We start from the raw sequence: 17240 nt of genomic DNA, 5'->3' as shown, positions 1-17240 counted from the left end.
TTTTGCCCTTTTTTTGAACTTTTTTTGAACTTTTAGTCTGTCCACACCAAGTATTTACATTTACTTTTATCTTTTATCTTTTGGTCAAATCAACAAGTTTCTCAGTCCTCGATTTTTTGTGCGAATACCAAAAGTCAGACCAGTAGCCATCCTTTTTTTTATCCTGCAAACTTCGCCTCCCCTCTTATATAAAGCAACCACAGACCAATGAACGCTTAACAAGCAATAATCTCGCCGGCTTTGGTCCAGATTGTGTCTTGATCATGGGAAACTGGCCTGCACCCCACATCATATACAATGAACTAATTAAAAGTGCAGAAATGAGACATCTACTTCATAAACATGAACTCGATTTTTGGTGTATTGATATGCTTGGTGCACCCAAACCATGCCATTTGAAAGTTCAATCAAGTACCCAACTCTCCCTATATCGCTGTTCGCATACGTAAACATCAAATTTAGGTTACCATAGTCTTCTAAGGTAAATATTACCACCAGATTTCACTTTTTTTTTTAAAAAAAAATTGTTAAGAGCATCTTCAGCAGTGATATAACTCTTTAATTTATCTAAAGTTAAACACACCACTTTTCACTAAAGAAAAGGTCAATTTACATTTTTCTTTAAATAAACTTTGAGGGCGTTTTCATCAATAAATTTTATTTTGTTAAATTTAACTAAGATATAAAAGGGACTATCTTTTTTTATTTAGAGTGAAATTAATTGAACTGCTGGGAGGACCAATTTTAGCTAAATATTTAAATTTAACATAAAAGTGGAGATAAAGTGGACTGCTGAAGATGCTCTAATATTCTTAGGAATCATTTTAGAGGACAGGGTTTTGTTACACTTTGAATATCATTTGTGGAGTTGATACTTTGCTGCTGTCTCGAGCCTCAGACATATACCTAATTAGTTGAGATATTATGACCCTATTAATATATTTACTTGTGCTATTCAAATTGGAGATACTATAAGACCAAGAGAAAATATTCCGGGAGAGGGGGAGGGGCTTCTGGTGAGAAGAAGAGTATTTTTTCTTCTGCCTTGGTTATCGCCAGTTATTGCCATGATACTCTTTCGGTAAGAGATTGTATTTTTTGAATGATCCATTTAATTGGTTTTATTACTATTGCTACACTGCGTAAAGGGGTAAGAAAAGGTGCTTTGTATTGATTGCAAAAAAATATCGTGAGACAAGAGTTGTATATTGAAAATATGTCTTTGACTTTTAAACTACAATAGCAAAGAAATAATAAGAAGTAAAATTAATATATATATATATAAAGGAGGAAAATTATAGCCTAATTAAAATTCAACCTTAAAACAACCCTTAAACTCCTAAAAAAAGAGAGGCATAAAAATCTCTTACTAAAGTTATATATATATTTTTGTAAGAAAGAAACGTAGTGTATATTCTCTTTAAAGATATTTAGTCGTAAATAAATTCACTATAAATAGTTTTCTTGACACTTTGTGAGTAGAAATCAAAGTTTCTCTTGGCGAAGTTCGGTCTACAAAAGAAACTCTTGTTTTTGCTTGGTAAAGTAGAATAAATGAATAAATGAATAAATGAATATATAATATGAGCTCAGATTAGTATTATACATGTATACATATTGAAAGCACACATTATAATAAATTATTATTATAAGCTCCTTCTGGTTAATTCAGAAAGTCGAAATATTATTACTCTAATTAATACTATTAATAAACGCACAGTCTATAAAATGGTGTTGAATCTAGATTCAGAATCTCATAGACTCTTTCTTGTTCAGTAGTATTGTGCAAGTCAGTAATGATAGTCAATATCTTTAATATATATATAAGCTTTATTTTGATATTTATTAGCATCAAATAATTTATTTTGTACCCATATATACTGCTGTCTAATGTGAATTTATCGTGTGCATGTATGTTCTTTTTTTTTAAAAAAAAATAAATAAATACATACATACATAAAGCTGGTACTACAATACATATGTTTCACAACTCTTCTGAATATGTGAAATGTCAGTGTAAAGACTGAATTATATTTGGCTTGGTCAGAAGGCGTACTTTTGTTATTAGTTAATTTTACCAGAATTCTATATTATGTGCCAAGGACTCTTAAATTATGTATGGTATTGATTCTATATATACATACATACATGTACACACAGATCAAAAGACTGGAGCTGTAGATCATACTCTTGATCCTTGAACCAAATCATCGAAATAAAACCAAAATAGGATGGCAAAACGGAAGATTGCCAATACATGTGGGCAATTCTTCGCATTTCTTTATAAAGAATAATCAAAATGAGATCGAAATTAAGTTTTCATAATACATGGTATAAGTCAATGAATAATATGCAAGAAGTAGATAGAATAATAAGGAATACTAAAGGAAATAAAGTGCTTTAACAAACAGCATCAGCAACACAACAACAACACAAGCCAGCAAAGAATCCCTTGCAGCATCCACCACCATTAAGTCTGTTTGAAATTAATATACAATGGTCAGTATACCCGAGAAAAAGACATCCCCTATTCACTTTAAAATATTACCTTAACATGGAGAAGAAACTGGAATCTATAAAATATACATATGTTATTACTTTTGTTCCAAGAATTAAATATATATATATATGATACTAACCATCTTCCTTGGCTAATTCTTCAGCTGAATTTTTTCCAATAGTCTCTTTATTTTCTGTGGTGCTCATGGCTTGAGGAGCAGAGTATGTTTCGATAGTTGGCATGGAAACGTTATTTGTGGGTTGACTGACAAACGTGGACAATAAAAGGTTAATAAATGCAATACAAATTCTCAATTATTATTAAGATATTCACCTCATTATTGTTTAGGTTTTGTTTGAGTTGAGTTGGATCAAGTGTATATAAAATCAAAAGAGCAAAGTATGCAAGGTATCAAGTAGTACTTTCTTTTTAAAAATAAAATAAAATAAAAACCGGAAAGCTGGTGGTTTATAAAGACAAGAAAAGCCCAGTTGATGTTTATGACGTAAGAACAATTTGGCCAAGATTTTCTAGCATTTGAAGCTCAACAAGAGCACCACTTTTCTGTACTTTATAAAATCATGTTACCAGGCACAAACATTTATTTCCAACTTAGTAACCAGCGTCATCGCTCTAAACATAAAAAGAAGGTGCTTTAATCGTCATTACAGGCCTTATCTTGTACAGCTATACTTCTCTAAAGGAGTATATTTACCTTTATATTTTATTTATTTTTACTTTTGTTTTTATATGACCAGAAGTTCCTATTTAGGTGGAGCATTTGAAGAATCGTTGAACCTCAAAATAGATGTTTGTCACCTAGTTTATTAATAAATATACAATACCAATAAAGCAAGAGCTTCTTTAAGAGAAATAAAAACGAAGAAGTATTAAGTAACATATATACTTTGATCGATTTTTGAGAAATATATTCAGGGCAGGTTAACATGCATAAAACGAATTTCTAAGAGCAATAAATAAAATACGATTCCACAGCTCATAAAATGTATATAAAAAAATATAAATCTTAATTTTATTTTGTTCTGGCAGTAACAATAGTATAAAGGCTTTTATTCTGGGCTACATATCTCTGGAAGAAATATAAAGTCTATAATTAAGGACACAATGGATTGTAGATGATTTATTTTAAGCCCCCCCCCCCCCCCCTTTTTTTTTTCAAAAAAAAACTATGTATGTATGTATGTGAAGCCAAGATCGGGTGGGCTTATAAAATCATAGTTGTTGAAAGAGAGCATTAAATACTAGCAAAATGTTGTTTAAATATTTCTTAAAAAAGTCTTCATTTATCTGGCAGTAAATGAGCCTCTTGCAAAATACTCCTGTTTTTGTGAGAAAATGACAATTGCTGCAGCACTTTATATTCTTACAAATAATCTTGTATTGATTAATATCACACTAGTTTTTTTTTTGTTTCAAAGGACGTATAATAAAATGCATCATATGTAGCACATATTATTCGGTAAGGGTGGTCAGGAAGCTTACAGTTGCTCTGCATACAAACCGCCACAAAGTTCATTGTATGTTTCTTTATTTTTTGGATGGTTTGAAAGAGTTATTTGTGCTCACACACACACGTGTGTGTGCCAAGTTATTATATACTTTATATTACTCCGTGCTTTTTAAATAATGAATTTATCCAATTCCCTTGTTGTGTATTTATGGTCAAGAATAAATGTGGTTAATTTACAACCACCTAGGTAAATTTACAGCATTTTGTATTTATAAAGACGAGGAGCTTTAATTCCCCCTCCCCTTCCCTTGGATGAGGAAACTCAGCACCTTGTCCTTCAAGAGGGTGGGGGTGTTCGCCCTATGCTAAGCCATATGTAACTCTTCCCTACTGTTTATTTTGTACAACACACAATCACCAACTAGTATACGATTTTGCATTTTTATTTTAATGGGATATAGAATATAAATTAGAGCTCAAGCCGATCAATAAATAAATAAAAAAATATTAAAGTTATGCTTTTTGGATGAGTCAAAATTGAAAATCAGATATTAGGAAAACTAAATTTTAGATAGGAGCTGCGGGATTATAATACAAAATTACTAAATATGTAAGTATTTAAGGCGGGAGACAACTCAAGGAGAGTATGACCAATATAAAAAAAATAAAAGGGACAGAAAATGAGCTATTGGGGGATATACCACTGTAGGAAATAGTAGCATTTAAAGCTCCCGATGTGCAACAAAGTTGCGTATTGGCAACTTTCTTCTAGGCCAATAACATGCCAGACCTTAACCTATCAACCATACTTTTTGGCAAATACTATTTATGAGATTTCAGATTATGTCAAATATGATTTATGAAATCTCAGGTTATCTTTGCATCTGATCCAATCAAATATTCCAAGTATGGCAGATCTATACCTTTTTTTAGGTATCTCTATTATAATTGGTTCAACAAATGCATAATATTTTTATATTGAAATTCTATGGTTTTTATTGATCAGAAGAATAGAATAAATATGTAAAGAAGAGGTGCTGATTTGTATGATATTTAGCAAGAGTTTAAGCTATAAATTCGATATTATATATATATATGTGTGTGCGTGTCTATATATATAGCTACGTGCTACTTTCTACCTTTTCTTATCTAAAAAAATAGTTATTCTTTAAATACTATGATATTGATGAAGACATGTATATTCCTTAATTGATTTTTTTTATCAAAGATTATACACATTTTCCGTGTTGACGTTGCTACGTCTGATTCTTATTTTGAAAAATCAAGACAGATTCACTGTGATTCTCTAAATCAATTATTTCTAATGAGCATGCAAGTAATCTTGACAACTAAGCTGTACATGATATAAATCTCTTTCTGTCACCTCTGCTAAATTTACTTTATTTTATCAATACTAGCCTTGATAACTATTCGGCGTGTTTCTTTTAGACGTCTTTTACATTTTAGGCTTTTATAGAGAAAATAAAGAGAAATAAAAAAACTTTACAGAATAAAAATAATAATATTGCATTAAAAAGCAAAGTCATTACTTTTTGGTGGCAAAGGCTTGTTAAAGTTTAGATTAAAGATATAAGTAACATTGTAGGCCATGTTTGTCTCTTTACCCAATTTTGCAGCCTGTATGCAGTCCAACGTACAACCTTTCTCTTAAATGGCTTTTTGGATTAAAAACAAAAACAATGATAATTGAATATCACCCTAAGATTAGTACATGCTAAACGTGCCAAAGTTACAAGCCCTTCGAATCAATCATATTAGTGTTTTTCTACAGTGTATTATATTTGGAAATAACTTTATATCAGTATTATTATCTATACCAATGAGACTTGAACTGCTTAGAGTATTTCTCGGGATCTTTATAGACAGTGCTATGAAATAGGATGTAACCCGGGTTCAGGAGGGGGGTTTATTACTGAATGATAAGCTATCAGATTTGAACAATTCCATCGTCTTTAATTCTTGTACTGGGTTGAAGAAGTTGAGTAAATGTGTTTTGCAGACTGCAAAAACAAAGTCGGGTAAGAAGTGGGATATATATAAAGGAGAGGAAAATTGATGTTTAATTAAAATTCCAATATAAAGCACATTTTTAACGAAAAACTTGCAGAAATTCACTAAAATCGCCTTTTTTTCTTTAGAGTAACATCCTACTACAAAAATTATTGCTTTTGGTAATGGCAGCTTTTTGTTAAATGTGAGAGGGAAGAGACCAGAATAAAAAAATGATAATAGTGTGAACTTGTACCAAATTCTCATCAAACCCACACCCTCTATCTCTTCCTTTTCTTTGGTGATATCTAATTTCACCATGTCTTTTTTATATGATGACAAAAACATCGGATATCCAATGGAACAATCACTAAACTTCTCTAATCAAGAACATATTACTGAAACTATTAAAGTTCAAGCATATCATTTTTTTTGTTAAGATCATTCCTACTCATACCAAAGTTTATATATAAAGGCCTTGTACTAAAATGTATTCTTACAAAGTAAATCCAGTTAGAGACATCTATTTATACGGAATTTACTCGCTTATTTTTGCTTGGGAATTTTATAAAAAAAAAGGGTATATATAAATGAAATCAAGATTCGACCAACCATTTTACAGGTTGCATTGTGTGCATTGTCCCGCTCTCCTATTTAAATCTTTCAACGGGATCTTCCCTAAAATATCTAGCTTGAAGTCGGTTTCAGGTGGGCACGAATTATCCTTTTGGTTGACTTCAGAGTGATGCCATATTTATCAAATGCCTATCACTGGACGTCGCACATTTTCGTATATAAATATTGGTGGAGGAAATTTTACCACCCTGTAATTGTCTTTTAACCATGTCTATTAATCGCACATCTGCCTTATTTAATACCGTACGCAAGAACACTAATGTTCTTCGACGCGATGTGCAACCTCATGGTATGTTTTTCCATCCATGACCCAACATAATTGACTTACATTTTCTCTAATAGAGGCCAATAGACTGCAACGCAGTGGACCCAACAACCTTGCCATAGTTGGGATAATCGCTGCCCTTGGTGGAGCATACATATTTTACGAATCACGCCAAGTCGATAAAGGTGAGTTGACAAACAGCTTAATTGAATGCAACCTGCATACAAAAATTGATTGGGGACTTTGTTTTTATTCTTAGTTAAAGAAGATATTGCTACTCAATCACTTAAAGAGCCCAAGAAAAATGTAGCAGGAGGTGGAGGAGCTGAAATCAAGCGCTAAGACCATGTTACAGTCCAAAAGTCGAAGAATCGCCTTATAATCCATTCTTCATTTGTGTATATATTATGTATATGTATATATTCGTATATTTATCTTTATGTAACATATAGCAGAACAATTAGCAATATGATGAAATAAAATATATATATATGTATATATAAAAAAAGCATGCCTATTTTATGTGTATAAAAATAGATGCTTGTAATTCTTGCTTTTTTTTTGTATACTTTTCGTTTCTAATGAACACTTGGAGAATTTCCAATACTACTTTCCGAGGGACGTGGTCCAGGATCTCCCATACCCCACACCCACCGAATACGACCACTCTTTCCATAAATATACTCAAATCGATGGTTGATCATCAATTCAACAATAATCCAGCAGTTGGAGATGAAGAACAAAAGACTTGAGACCCAAATAGAAAAGAACGTATTTTGACCAAGGAACTCAAGCCGATAAGCAAAGTGGAGCCAAAGACCCTATCAATGTACAACAGTTTGAATAAATCAGTGATTTAATGCGGACAAATTATCGGGCTCTAACATACCTGACTTGCTACCCACGCCAATAAAAGACCCAAACCTTTCCATCTTAAACTAAGGCTGGTCGACGGCAAGATAAGTGGGATCAAACATATATACCACATAAAGTACTACGATAAGAGTTAGTAAGTTTCAGTTGAATAATAGGAAAAGTCAAAGACGGCAATAACAGCAACAGCAGTAGCAACATCAGTATTACCTGAGAAGTACAGACTTTGTTAAAAGTAACAAACACAAATGTTTGCAAGAAGCATGCAAAAAAAACATCCTTCGCAAATGCTATTCCAACAGCAGCCACCAATGACATTTGAGGCAGGAATGTCAATACACTCAAAAGTTTTCCCGCGACAGGAGAATCAAATGCAAGATACATTTGATAGAACCATATTGAGAAGTTATGGCGATGATCTTTTCGGGTTATATGGTACAAATAAGTGTTCTCCATAAAATCCTCGCCATAGCTGAATCAATCAATAAAACAATTGATAAACAAATTATGATAAACTATATTGGACCGGAGGACAAGACTTACAGTTGATACATAGCCCACGTTATCACTAAAAACACCCCTCCGCTGACAAGACCAAATAGAATCCTAGTAGGTGACAAGAAGAGGACAAGCTCGTACATTGCCGTTCGATATATATCGAATAATTTACTCTTGATGCTTTCAATAGATAATTGTTTTTGTTGGTCAGTCTTATGAACAATTGGTCCTCTTCCAGGTTCGTTAATCTCCAGGCGTGAAGGATCATTTTTCAGGTACATGCGCAATAGAAAGAAACGAGATCTTCTGTAGGACCAGATGATTTGTGGCCAATCCACTGGGTCTCCGTATCGTTCGTCCAGTAGAAACAAGAGAGGTATGACATATATAATTGGGTATATCTTAAAGTGAACAGCCAGACCAAACGCCACGCAGCCAGCATAGAAACGACGAGTCATAATCAAGTACAGGGATCCCAGTACCATAACAGCCAAGAGGGATTCAGCATTACCGCGTGTTGATATATTTGCTACCATTGGATTAAGTAACCAAAGGGAATCTAACCATAGTGCCTTTTGAGAGGGCATTCCTCGAAGGACGAGAATACGATGAATTAGATATCCCACCATCAGGTCGGCAGCAACAAATACGCATTTTCCAAATGACTGAAAAAGGTAGATGTTTGGTGTCATGAAGATGGCAAGGAGTGGTGTGTAGCGATAGGTCTCACGATCGTAAGGCGATGCTCCCAAGGTAACATAACGAGCGGCATCAGTAAAAACAATGTAATCAATGTCTGTATATTTTACAGTAAGATTGGCATCCTGCCATTCTCCATAGAATAGAAGAACCACACGAAGCAGGAGGGCAGTCGCACACAAAGTCGTGAATGTGAACCAGGTCATGGTGGAAGCCTAAAGGAAAGGACGGCAACCATGAAAATCAAATAAATTATAGAAGTCAGCTTTTTCTGCTTAACAGGAGCGCGCCTTTCTTTCCGTCCTCTTTTTCTTTTGCTTTGAGAACAACAGTCTTTAGAATTCTTTCAATTGCTCACAAGAAGTATTTTAGAAAGTACAAGTTCTTTATTAGAGTCTTAAGATACACTGTTGATATATGTAGAATTAATATAACTAGTTAAATAAGCTTTTTCCGTCCAATGCCGTCTTGATTTTTTTTCCTGTCGATTTTCACCCTAACATATACATATATATGTGTGCATATTATATATATATATGAAGAGTGGGTAGAACTATAATCAGAAGAACAGTGCAACAGTAGTAGACTGTCCCACACAGCTTTTGGCGTGAGCCTGCACAAATGATAATAGAAAATAATGAAATAAAGTATATATTTATATTAAGAAAAATGTCTGCATAAAGTCAATTGTAAGTTTAAAAACCAAGGCTGTACTGGCTGCACAATCAGCCCCCTTTTCTTTAGTTGTCATTTCCTGTCTTGTGCAGTACACATTTTTATTTGTATTTCTGTGTGTGTGTGTGGCCACAATTTCTCTACGTCATCATATATCACGTGCTTTATATTCCTTGCCCGTTTCTACTCGACGTCACATGAAAGCCACTATTTCAAATCCCGAGTTGTTTATCCTCCACAAGAAAATCAATACTCGGTTTTGACAAGCATAAGCCATGGCCAGCCGTCTCTGCACTGCAGTCAAAGTATTCTCGCCAAACGCACCAGCATCCCGTGCGTTCTCTGCTTCGGCTGCCATTTTGGCTGGCCGTCAAGTGGGTCGTCAGAGAAAACCCGACAAGAAATTCGATGTAGATCACATGGAGAAATTCAATTTCGATGATCAGACAACGATTGGACATGACCTCTTTGAAAATATTAGAGAGGTCCGAAAGTACCTGAGAATGACAAACTACGAACTTCCCAAATTGAGTGGTTAGTTGGTCCTTGGTAAACCAGCAAGTGAAAAACTGACGCTCCTGGTTAGTGTTCGCCAAACCCTTTGTCCCTCCCACCAGTGGCCAAATCTTAAAGTTTAAGTCGCACACCTATTTGGGTGAAGGTCACCCTGTTGAACGCAAAGCTGTGCTCAATGTCAAGGTTTCTGATCTCAAGTTGACTGAACAACAAAGACATACACTTTTGTTGTTGAGTGGTCCACGATACCATGTGGATACCGACGAATTGATCTTTTCGAGCGAGAAGTTCCCTAACAGAAAACAGAACAAGAAATACTTGAGCGACATTCTTGACAAGCTTATCGAAGAGACAAAGGTAAAAAAAAAAGAATGGGAAAACCAAAAGAAACAAAAGGCAACATAAGGAGTAGAAATAAGTATTGAACAAGTGTAAATGTCATTTGGGATCTGACATAATATGTTGGCTTTGCGCTTTTGATATTTGGGTTTTATTAGAAGGCCGGCGATGCTTTTGCTGATGTTCCTCTCAACTTACGGGAACCCAAGAAGAGACTTGAATTCCCCAAGGAATGGGCTCGTCCTGCCAAAGCTGAGGCACAATAAAGAAAAGAAAATTCGACAAGATGATCCTTTGGATCTGTATAGACGCCTATGTTTTATTTTATTTTATTTTACCTTATTTCTTATTTATTCTTTATTTCATCTAAAAGAGAAAAGATTGTATATTACATTCCATCCAACGTCAACGACAACAAAATACATGAAAATTGATTGTAAAGGGAAGGGTTTTATTCAATTGAAAAAAGAAAAAAGGATTATTGAAGGAGGAGTTAGTAAAGATATATCTTTAAGTGATAATCTTAACAGGGATTCTGGAGAGTAGAAAGTGGAATGTTGCTCTTGAGAGTATTGTTTGCGTTGAGAATACCCCAATGGGCCTCTACTCCAGAGCGGTAAGGCTCATCTTTGGCAGAAAACCAAAGAATATCGATATTTCTTTTCTTAGCCTCACAGAGAACAGCGGCAAGGTACCTATTATCAAATAATTTAATAAATCTTGTTGTTCGATTGATAAGCTGTAAGTAGATTATAAAGAGGCTTACGTCTTTTGATTTTCAGGGGATGGAACAGCATCACCAAAGTTATCACCGGCTGATGGCCATCCTGTTTCAGATATTTTGACGGGCTTTCCTTGAGCAATGGTTACCACATGGTCATAGTGGTTCATTAAGGTAGATGCTCCATCTTGAACAGAAACACCTTCCCAGTAACTATAATTAAAATGTGAGCTGTAAATTCTTTTTCTCTACTGGATAAATAATAAGCGCAGTAATGATCTCATTTGAACTTACGGGAAAGCATTCCTTAACAAAAATGAATCGATACATTCAAGTTAGCAAATGCGAATTGATAAATATCATTAGCACACTTACATCATAACGAAGTCAAGTTCCTGGACGACATCAGGAGGGAGCTCATAGTACACATCGGCAGTAGTTACCTTGACCCCCTTTGGGCCAATGGTATCCTTAACTTTCTTGATATAATTGGCCAAAGAAGCAGAATCGGTGTCGTTACGATAAAGTACCTCTGATCCGACAATGATGGCATCCACATTGCTGAAGCCATACTTTGAAGCAATATTATCGAGAGCCTTCATCTCATTGTCAAAAGTGTCTGGGCGGTCAACCCACATACCAAGATAGAGCTGCATTCCCAGCTCTTGAGTGGCCTGAAGAGCAAGCTCGGCTACATTAAGAGTAAAGCAAAATTGGCTGTATTAGACTTTTGTATTTATTAATTAAATGAGCTTAACTTTACCTTGGTTACAAACTGATAATGAGAAGATACGAATACGGTTTGTGTACGGTTTTAAGGCAGTAAGATCTTTTTTGACGTCTTCTAGAGTAGGGCAACTGTCTTGATTGATGCCATAATTTAGTCCATAAAAGTACTCAGCTTTTGCTAGAGTGGCTAGTAAAAGACTTGCTAGAATAAGACAAATTCCTTTCATATTTAAAGAGAAAGACAATATAGAATAATAAAATTCAAGGATCAACAACGAGGCTTTAAATAAGGAATTGTTTGTCGTATTCGGGTCTAACACAAGTTGACACTACCGATATTATATGTCAGCATCGCATAATTGCCAAGCTACCATTTACCTTGGCAGATTCTTTTCTGGCTTCAAAGATTGAGCAAGTTTCATAAAAAAGAGACCTTTCTTTCGGAGACAAACCAAAGCATTCTTTTTTTTTTAAAAAAAATAACTATGACATGAGCTTGTAGAATATAACAAAAGGGCAGCCTTTTGACAAACTCTATGCACTCTCATGCTTAAATTAAATAAAATATATCCCTTTTGATTATCCTCAATAGCACATACACACATAAATATCTATATATATACATTCGTGCTTTTGTGCATTTGTGCATTTGTATAAACTACACAAATGCACATATATATATACCCGAATTTAAAAATTTCTTCAATGTTTCAAAACAACAATAATTCACCCACACAAATGGCGTTATATTTAAGAGCTAAAAAGAAAACAAAAAAAAAAGTCCAATTTCGGGAATAAAATATTGAGCCAAATAAAAGTAATTAAATACTTGGAAATTAATTTATGAAACAATATTTTTCCATGTGTATAAAATACAATTTTATAGACTTTTACTGAGTATTAATTACCGATTAATTCTGTCAAACTTAAATGACTGGGATGTTAAGATACAGTTCCTGTCTGTTGTCGATTGTGGCATTGTCATCAGTGGTCCCTTAGGTATCCTATTTGGGTAGGTGGACTTAGTGACGAGACGTTCTCTTTAAAAGCGTCGCATCGGAACTGGCTTCACGGTGCGACAGTGAGAAGATGTTTCCAGTGACGTAGACCAGTCCTTGTTTACTGACAGATGAACAGTGAACCAGATCAATCGAGGCACATTTTCCATCAGGATGTTTGCCTCATTAAGAAGAGCTATTGCTGCACGAGGTCTTACTCGAAGTCATTCGAATCTGCTTGAGTACAACACCGTATTCCCCCTCGATAACGACGATGATTTACAGAGCTTAAAAAGTCTGGTTGAGTATTATGGCCGGTTACTACTCACGGTCACCAGAGGCGAATGTAAGAAATCACGCGCGTACATTGTCAAAAGTTGATCAATGCTAACTGATCATCAATCAGCTACGGACGATGGAAGTGATAGCCAATCTACTACTGATAGTGAACGCATGGAAGAATCAAACAGAAGAAGTGGCTGGGTTGAAGATGTTCGTCCTCCCGGTCATGACTATTGTGTAGTTGGAGAACCTGGAGTCATTTACGATCACCCATCGGTAAGACACTATCCTGCCCAGGGCTATTAAACAGAAGGGTTAAATTCACAAACAGCTAAAGGATTTTTTTCTTAGTTCAGCCTGTGTATGGCTATTGAAATGCCACTGTGTACTTGGAGTGAGGACAGTTTATCGACCCCAAGCTCAACTCCTAGAAGACGGCGAAGATCAACCAAGAGTAGCAAAATAAAAGGTATATTGATTTAAACAGCTATTTAATAATAATTTTCCTTTCGCTAATATTTTTTAATTGATATTTGTTAGGAGGTTACAGTGATGCCTCGGTATCACCTTTGGCACTTCCTTTGCCGCTGTCTTTAGAGACAAATTCAGTATACTCGGTTGATGACAGCTCGGCCACAAATTCTCTTTAAATGGTTTTCTCAAATATTCTCATTGTAAACTCAACTACTATTCTTGTATGATGATAAAAAATATGGCAAGTGTTCCTCACACAATAACCAAAGAAATAGTATGGCTTATTTATTGTTAACTCTCAATTAGACTCTTTGCACTATATAGCTTTATTGAACTCTTGGGCAGTTGCTAGATCCCCATCTCCTTTTGTGTGCCTGTCTGATATATATATATATATAACTAATATAAAGGCTCATTCGAACCTATTTATTAGCATTTATGTTTTCTTCTTCTTCATATTTATTCTTTATTCATTATTTGCTTATCATTTCATTATTTTCTCTTAAAAAAGTTACTGTACCCAATAAACAAGTTGTATGGACTTCTTTACAGTCTTGACTCCAATGTCTACGTCATTAAAGCCTACCCAAATCACATGATCCATCGCACGGATTGACTTGCACAAACGGATGAATTGTATTGTTTTTTCAGTTGGCGAACCTTGTTCATCATGTACATTAGCAATTGGGACGAATTCCAAAAGGCAGCCGAGGAGCTCTACGCCGGTTGTCCAGAAAACGTATGAGGCTATCCATTTTATTTTTTTCTTAAAAATGTGCACACGCCAAGCACCTTTCTCTACTTCTATATATATCTTTCTATCAAACAAAAATGAATATTTAATAAGTAACGAACGATACACGCACGACCGTCTCATTCTCTATTCTCATAGACGCGCTATGTAACTCATTTCCGCCGTACAGATGGTGAACTTATACTCAAGGTTACCGATGACCGATCCGTAAGTATTTAAATAAATAAGAAAAGGTTTGCCGGAAAACCAAACCTGATGATGCAAATGGTTTTCATCTGGATGTAGGTGATTAAGTTCAAAACCAACCAAGCATCGGATTTGAAAAGGTTTATTCAGCTTAACCATAACCTTATGGTCCAGATGCAGAATAAGCCCAGTGTAGGTAAGGAACTATATTTAAACGGTAGTTTTAAATGGTTTTATTCACAAGGCACTGAAAAAAAAACGTCAACAGAAGAGGTACCAGTCCCAGTGGTTGTACCTGCAATTACTTCCTCAGGTCCACAAATACCCACAGTTGCAACAGCAAGTGCAGGATCAAAAGGAAAGAAGGGCAAAAAGAGAAAGTAGTCTTGGTAATATAGAATCGAATGTGCGTGTTGGCGCATGTATGTGTATAGGTTACTTCTTTATCACCGAGTTTTTAATAATAAACGGAGTACATATGTTTCTTAATACGCTTGGGAATCGTTGGGAACATCAAAAAGGCTTTTTTCTTATTGCTTTTTGTTTTGTTTTTCAAAAAATTCAAAAATACACACACAGACATAATATATTTATATGTAGATATATACTTGACAGATCTAAGAAATATATAACTTTATATATTTTGAAATGATTTTTATTTTTATGGGGTTGGACAATTACTGTCTGCTTACTGCTGGTAAGACCAGACGTTCTTGAGGACTAAAGGAGAAAAACAAAGAAAATTAGTACCAAACTCCCCGTGTTATACACATAATTTTATAACATCTTTATTCAAAGGATTAAAACACTTACAACCATCCTGGGTGGCGAGACGGTTCAAGGAATCATCAGCCTCGGCGTTCTTGCGGACAAATCCACAGAGAGCGTAGGTGGAGAAGGCCTTGGTGGAGCGACCCTCAGCGTTGACCTCAGCAACGTTGAGCTGGATGGAGGCGTGATCCTTGGCAGTGATGAGACGGTTGGTGGCAGAGCTGTATAGATTGTTAAGGTTAGATGGATTGAAACGCGTCCAGTTCAAGGGTTTATTTTGTTAATGGATTTTGAATAGGGTAGGATAGGTAATTTCATTCGGCCTGGTTTTTTTATATTATCTATAGAACTCACCACTTGCGGGGGACGTAGAGGTCGACGAATTTGCCTTCAGAGTTTTCCATGGTTGATATGCCTCAAGTGTAGTGCGAAAGAGAAGGAGACCCTGTCTGGGCCAAAATGATACAAAATATTTTCTCGGTTACTAAGCCACTGTTTGACCTTGAATCCTTTTTTGTTCAATGTCCGATCACCCAGCCATTTTGGTCAGGACAGAATCCCATCCGATCCGTTGAGGTAACATGAAAGATGAGATCCTGTACCACCTTACTGGGGTTGTGTGATTTTATTATATATGTGCGTGTGTGCGTATGCGTGTATGTGTGCTTGTATTTGGCTTATAAGAAATAAAACTCGGTACATTTATTATTAATTAACATTATTTAAATTTATTTATTTATTAATTTGTACATCAACAAGAAAGGAAAAGGAAAATAAAAAACAGAGTGAGGGTGGGTGATTAGATTTTGAAATGGAAGATGACAGGCATAGCCTTTTTTTGATTGTTCTTGTGTATAGGTCTATTATTTAAAGTATCTTTACTGGGGGTCTGAGACGACACCCACTTGGGCAGGACGCAGTACACGACCCTTAATGCTATAACCCTTCTTCTGCACAGAGAAAACTGTACCGGCTTCCTTGTCAGGCATAGGGGCTTGGAAAAGAGCCTGGTGTCTGTTAGGGTCAAAAGTCTCTCCCTCGGGGTTTTCCTGCTCTACACCATGACGCTTAAGTGTCTTAAGAAGTTCGGTCTCGGTCATCGAAACACCCTTATAGAGGTTAGAGAGTTGATCCAGAACACGTTCGACATCGTGGATCACTTCCTTGCTTGGCTTCTCATTCTTCTCACGCAGCTCGAGTGGTACAGCAGAAAGTGCCATACCAAGGATATCGACCGTGTCAAGAAGATCCTTGGCAAATTTCTGGATCGCAAACTCCTTAGAGCTTAAGACCTCTTTACGACTACGCTCACGGATATTTTCTTGGTCTGCAAGACAGCGCAAGTAGGCATCCTAGTCCAAGCCGTACACCCCGTCAATACACTTCAAGCTAGAGCTGACCTACTAGTTACCTGCAACTCGGCAATCTTCTTGACTTTTTCAGCCAATTGCTTTGTCAGGTCGTCTTTGACATTATCTTCTTCAGATTTCTCAGCAGCAGGCTTTTCCTCTTCCTTGGGCTTTTCGGTGTTCTCAGTTGCATATAAACGGCGCATGGCCAAGGGAGAAGCTCGGCCGAGTACGACAGACTGACGGACGGAGGCTGTGGCAGCCTGGCGGATGGTAGCGAGAGAAAACATGTGGGAAGGAAGGAGTAGAAATTCCCTCGACTGTTTTTTCAGGTTCTTTAGGTTGCAAGGTTGGGCGTGGGCGTGACTTTTGCCTTTGGCATTCTCCCCCTGGACTCCGCTTCGTAAGTTGCGTCACGAACCGAGTGACACTCAACCTCGGGCTTACCTTTTTGTCAGGGCTCTGGGGGAAGGAAGTATAATTATATAAAAAGG

The 17240-nt window shown here is 35.8% G+C and overlaps 8 protein-coding genes across 8 annotated transcripts; 3 read left to right on the top strand and 5 right to left on the bottom strand.

The window, feature by feature from the left end:
- Positions 1-2228: 2228 nt before the first annotated feature.
- Positions 2229-2919, bottom strand: PHYBLDRAFT_180993 (hypothetical protein). The gene is made up of 4 exons (XM_018438397.1): positions 2834-2919; positions 2640-2764; positions 2549-2573; positions 2229-2476 (listed from the first exon to the last, which is right to left on the bottom strand). The coding sequence occupies exons 1-4, from the start codon at positions 2836-2838 to the stop codon at positions 2401-2403; spliced, it is 231 nt and encodes a 76-aa protein (XP_018292988.1). The 5' UTR covers positions 2839-2919; the 3' UTR covers positions 2229-2400.
- A 4195-nt stretch (positions 2920-7114) lies between these two features.
- On the bottom strand, positions 7115-9172 carry PHYBLDRAFT_180992 (GPI14/PMH1 protein). Its single transcript, XM_018438396.1, has 4 exons — positions 8299-9172; positions 7966-8227; positions 7772-7876; positions 7115-7703 (listed from the first exon to the last, which is right to left on the bottom strand). Exons 1-4 carry the CDS (start codon positions 9156-9158, stop codon positions 7461-7463), a joined length of 1470 nt encoding a protein of 489 aa, XP_018292987.1. The 5' UTR covers positions 9159-9172; the 3' UTR covers positions 7115-7460.
- A 730-nt stretch (positions 9173-9902) lies between these two features.
- Positions 9903-10883, top strand: PHYBLDRAFT_180991 (hypothetical protein; the record flags this gene model as incomplete). The annotated part of the gene is made up of 3 exons (XM_018438395.1): positions 9903-10161; positions 10214-10500; positions 10641-10883. The coding sequence occupies 3 exons, from the start codon at positions 9903-9905 to the stop codon at positions 10746-10748; spliced, it is 654 nt and encodes a 217-aa protein (XP_018292986.1). The 3' UTR covers positions 10749-10883.
- A 122-nt stretch (positions 10884-11005) lies between these two features.
- On the bottom strand, positions 11006-12354 carry PHYBLDRAFT_167280 (glycoside hydrolase family 17 protein; the record flags this gene model as incomplete). Its single annotated transcript, XM_018435617.1, has 5 exons — positions 11006-11177; positions 11249-11416; positions 11579-11894; positions 11967-12130; positions 12311-12354. 5 exons carry the CDS (start codon positions 12352-12354, stop codon positions 11006-11008), a joined length of 864 nt encoding a protein of 287 aa, XP_018292985.1.
- Positions 12355-13104: 750 nt separating this feature from the next.
- Positions 13105-13862, top strand: PHYBLDRAFT_61013 (hypothetical protein; the record flags this gene model as incomplete). The annotated part of the gene is made up of 4 exons (XM_018440733.1): positions 13105-13276; positions 13337-13488; positions 13564-13681; positions 13753-13862. The coding sequence occupies 4 exons, from the start codon at positions 13105-13107 to the stop codon at positions 13860-13862; spliced, it is 552 nt and encodes a 183-aa protein (XP_018292984.1).
- Positions 13863-14356: 494 nt separating this feature from the next.
- PHYBLDRAFT_167278 (hypothetical protein) lies at positions 14357-15010 on the top strand (the record flags this gene model as incomplete). The annotated part of the gene is made up of 4 exons (XM_018435616.1): positions 14357-14425; positions 14579-14647; positions 14726-14822; positions 14871-15010. The coding sequence occupies 4 exons, from the start codon at positions 14357-14359 to the stop codon at positions 15008-15010; spliced, it is 375 nt and encodes a 124-aa protein (XP_018292983.1).
- A 145-nt stretch (positions 15011-15155) lies between these two features.
- Positions 15156-15801, bottom strand: PHYBLDRAFT_132974 (hypothetical protein; the record flags this gene model as incomplete). Its single annotated transcript, XM_018429538.1, has 3 exons — positions 15156-15346; positions 15440-15618; positions 15752-15801. The coding sequence occupies 3 exons, from the start codon at positions 15799-15801 to the stop codon at positions 15315-15317; spliced, it is 261 nt and encodes an 86-aa protein (XP_018292982.1). The 3' UTR covers positions 15156-15314.
- A 489-nt stretch (positions 15802-16290) lies between these two features.
- PHYBLDRAFT_92567 (hypothetical protein) lies at positions 16291-16856 on the bottom strand (the record flags this gene model as incomplete). The annotated part of the gene is made up of 2 exons (XM_018443792.1): positions 16291-16749; positions 16809-16856. Coding segments are annotated over 2 exons (507 nt in total), but the record flags the coding sequence as incomplete, so codon positions are not given.
- Positions 16857-17240: the final 384 nt, after the last annotated feature.

The sequence above is a fragment of the Phycomyces blakesleeanus genome (genome assembly GCF_001638985.1).
Source record: "Phycomyces blakesleeanus NRRL 1555(-) unplaced genomic scaffold PHYBLscaffold_8, whole genome shotgun sequence".
Taxonomy (NCBI): domain Eukaryota; kingdom Fungi; phylum Mucoromycota; class Mucoromycetes; order Mucorales; family Phycomycetaceae; genus Phycomyces; species Phycomyces blakesleeanus.
Note: the sequence above shows the minus strand (reverse complement) of the source record. Positions and strands in the feature narration are given on the sequence as shown.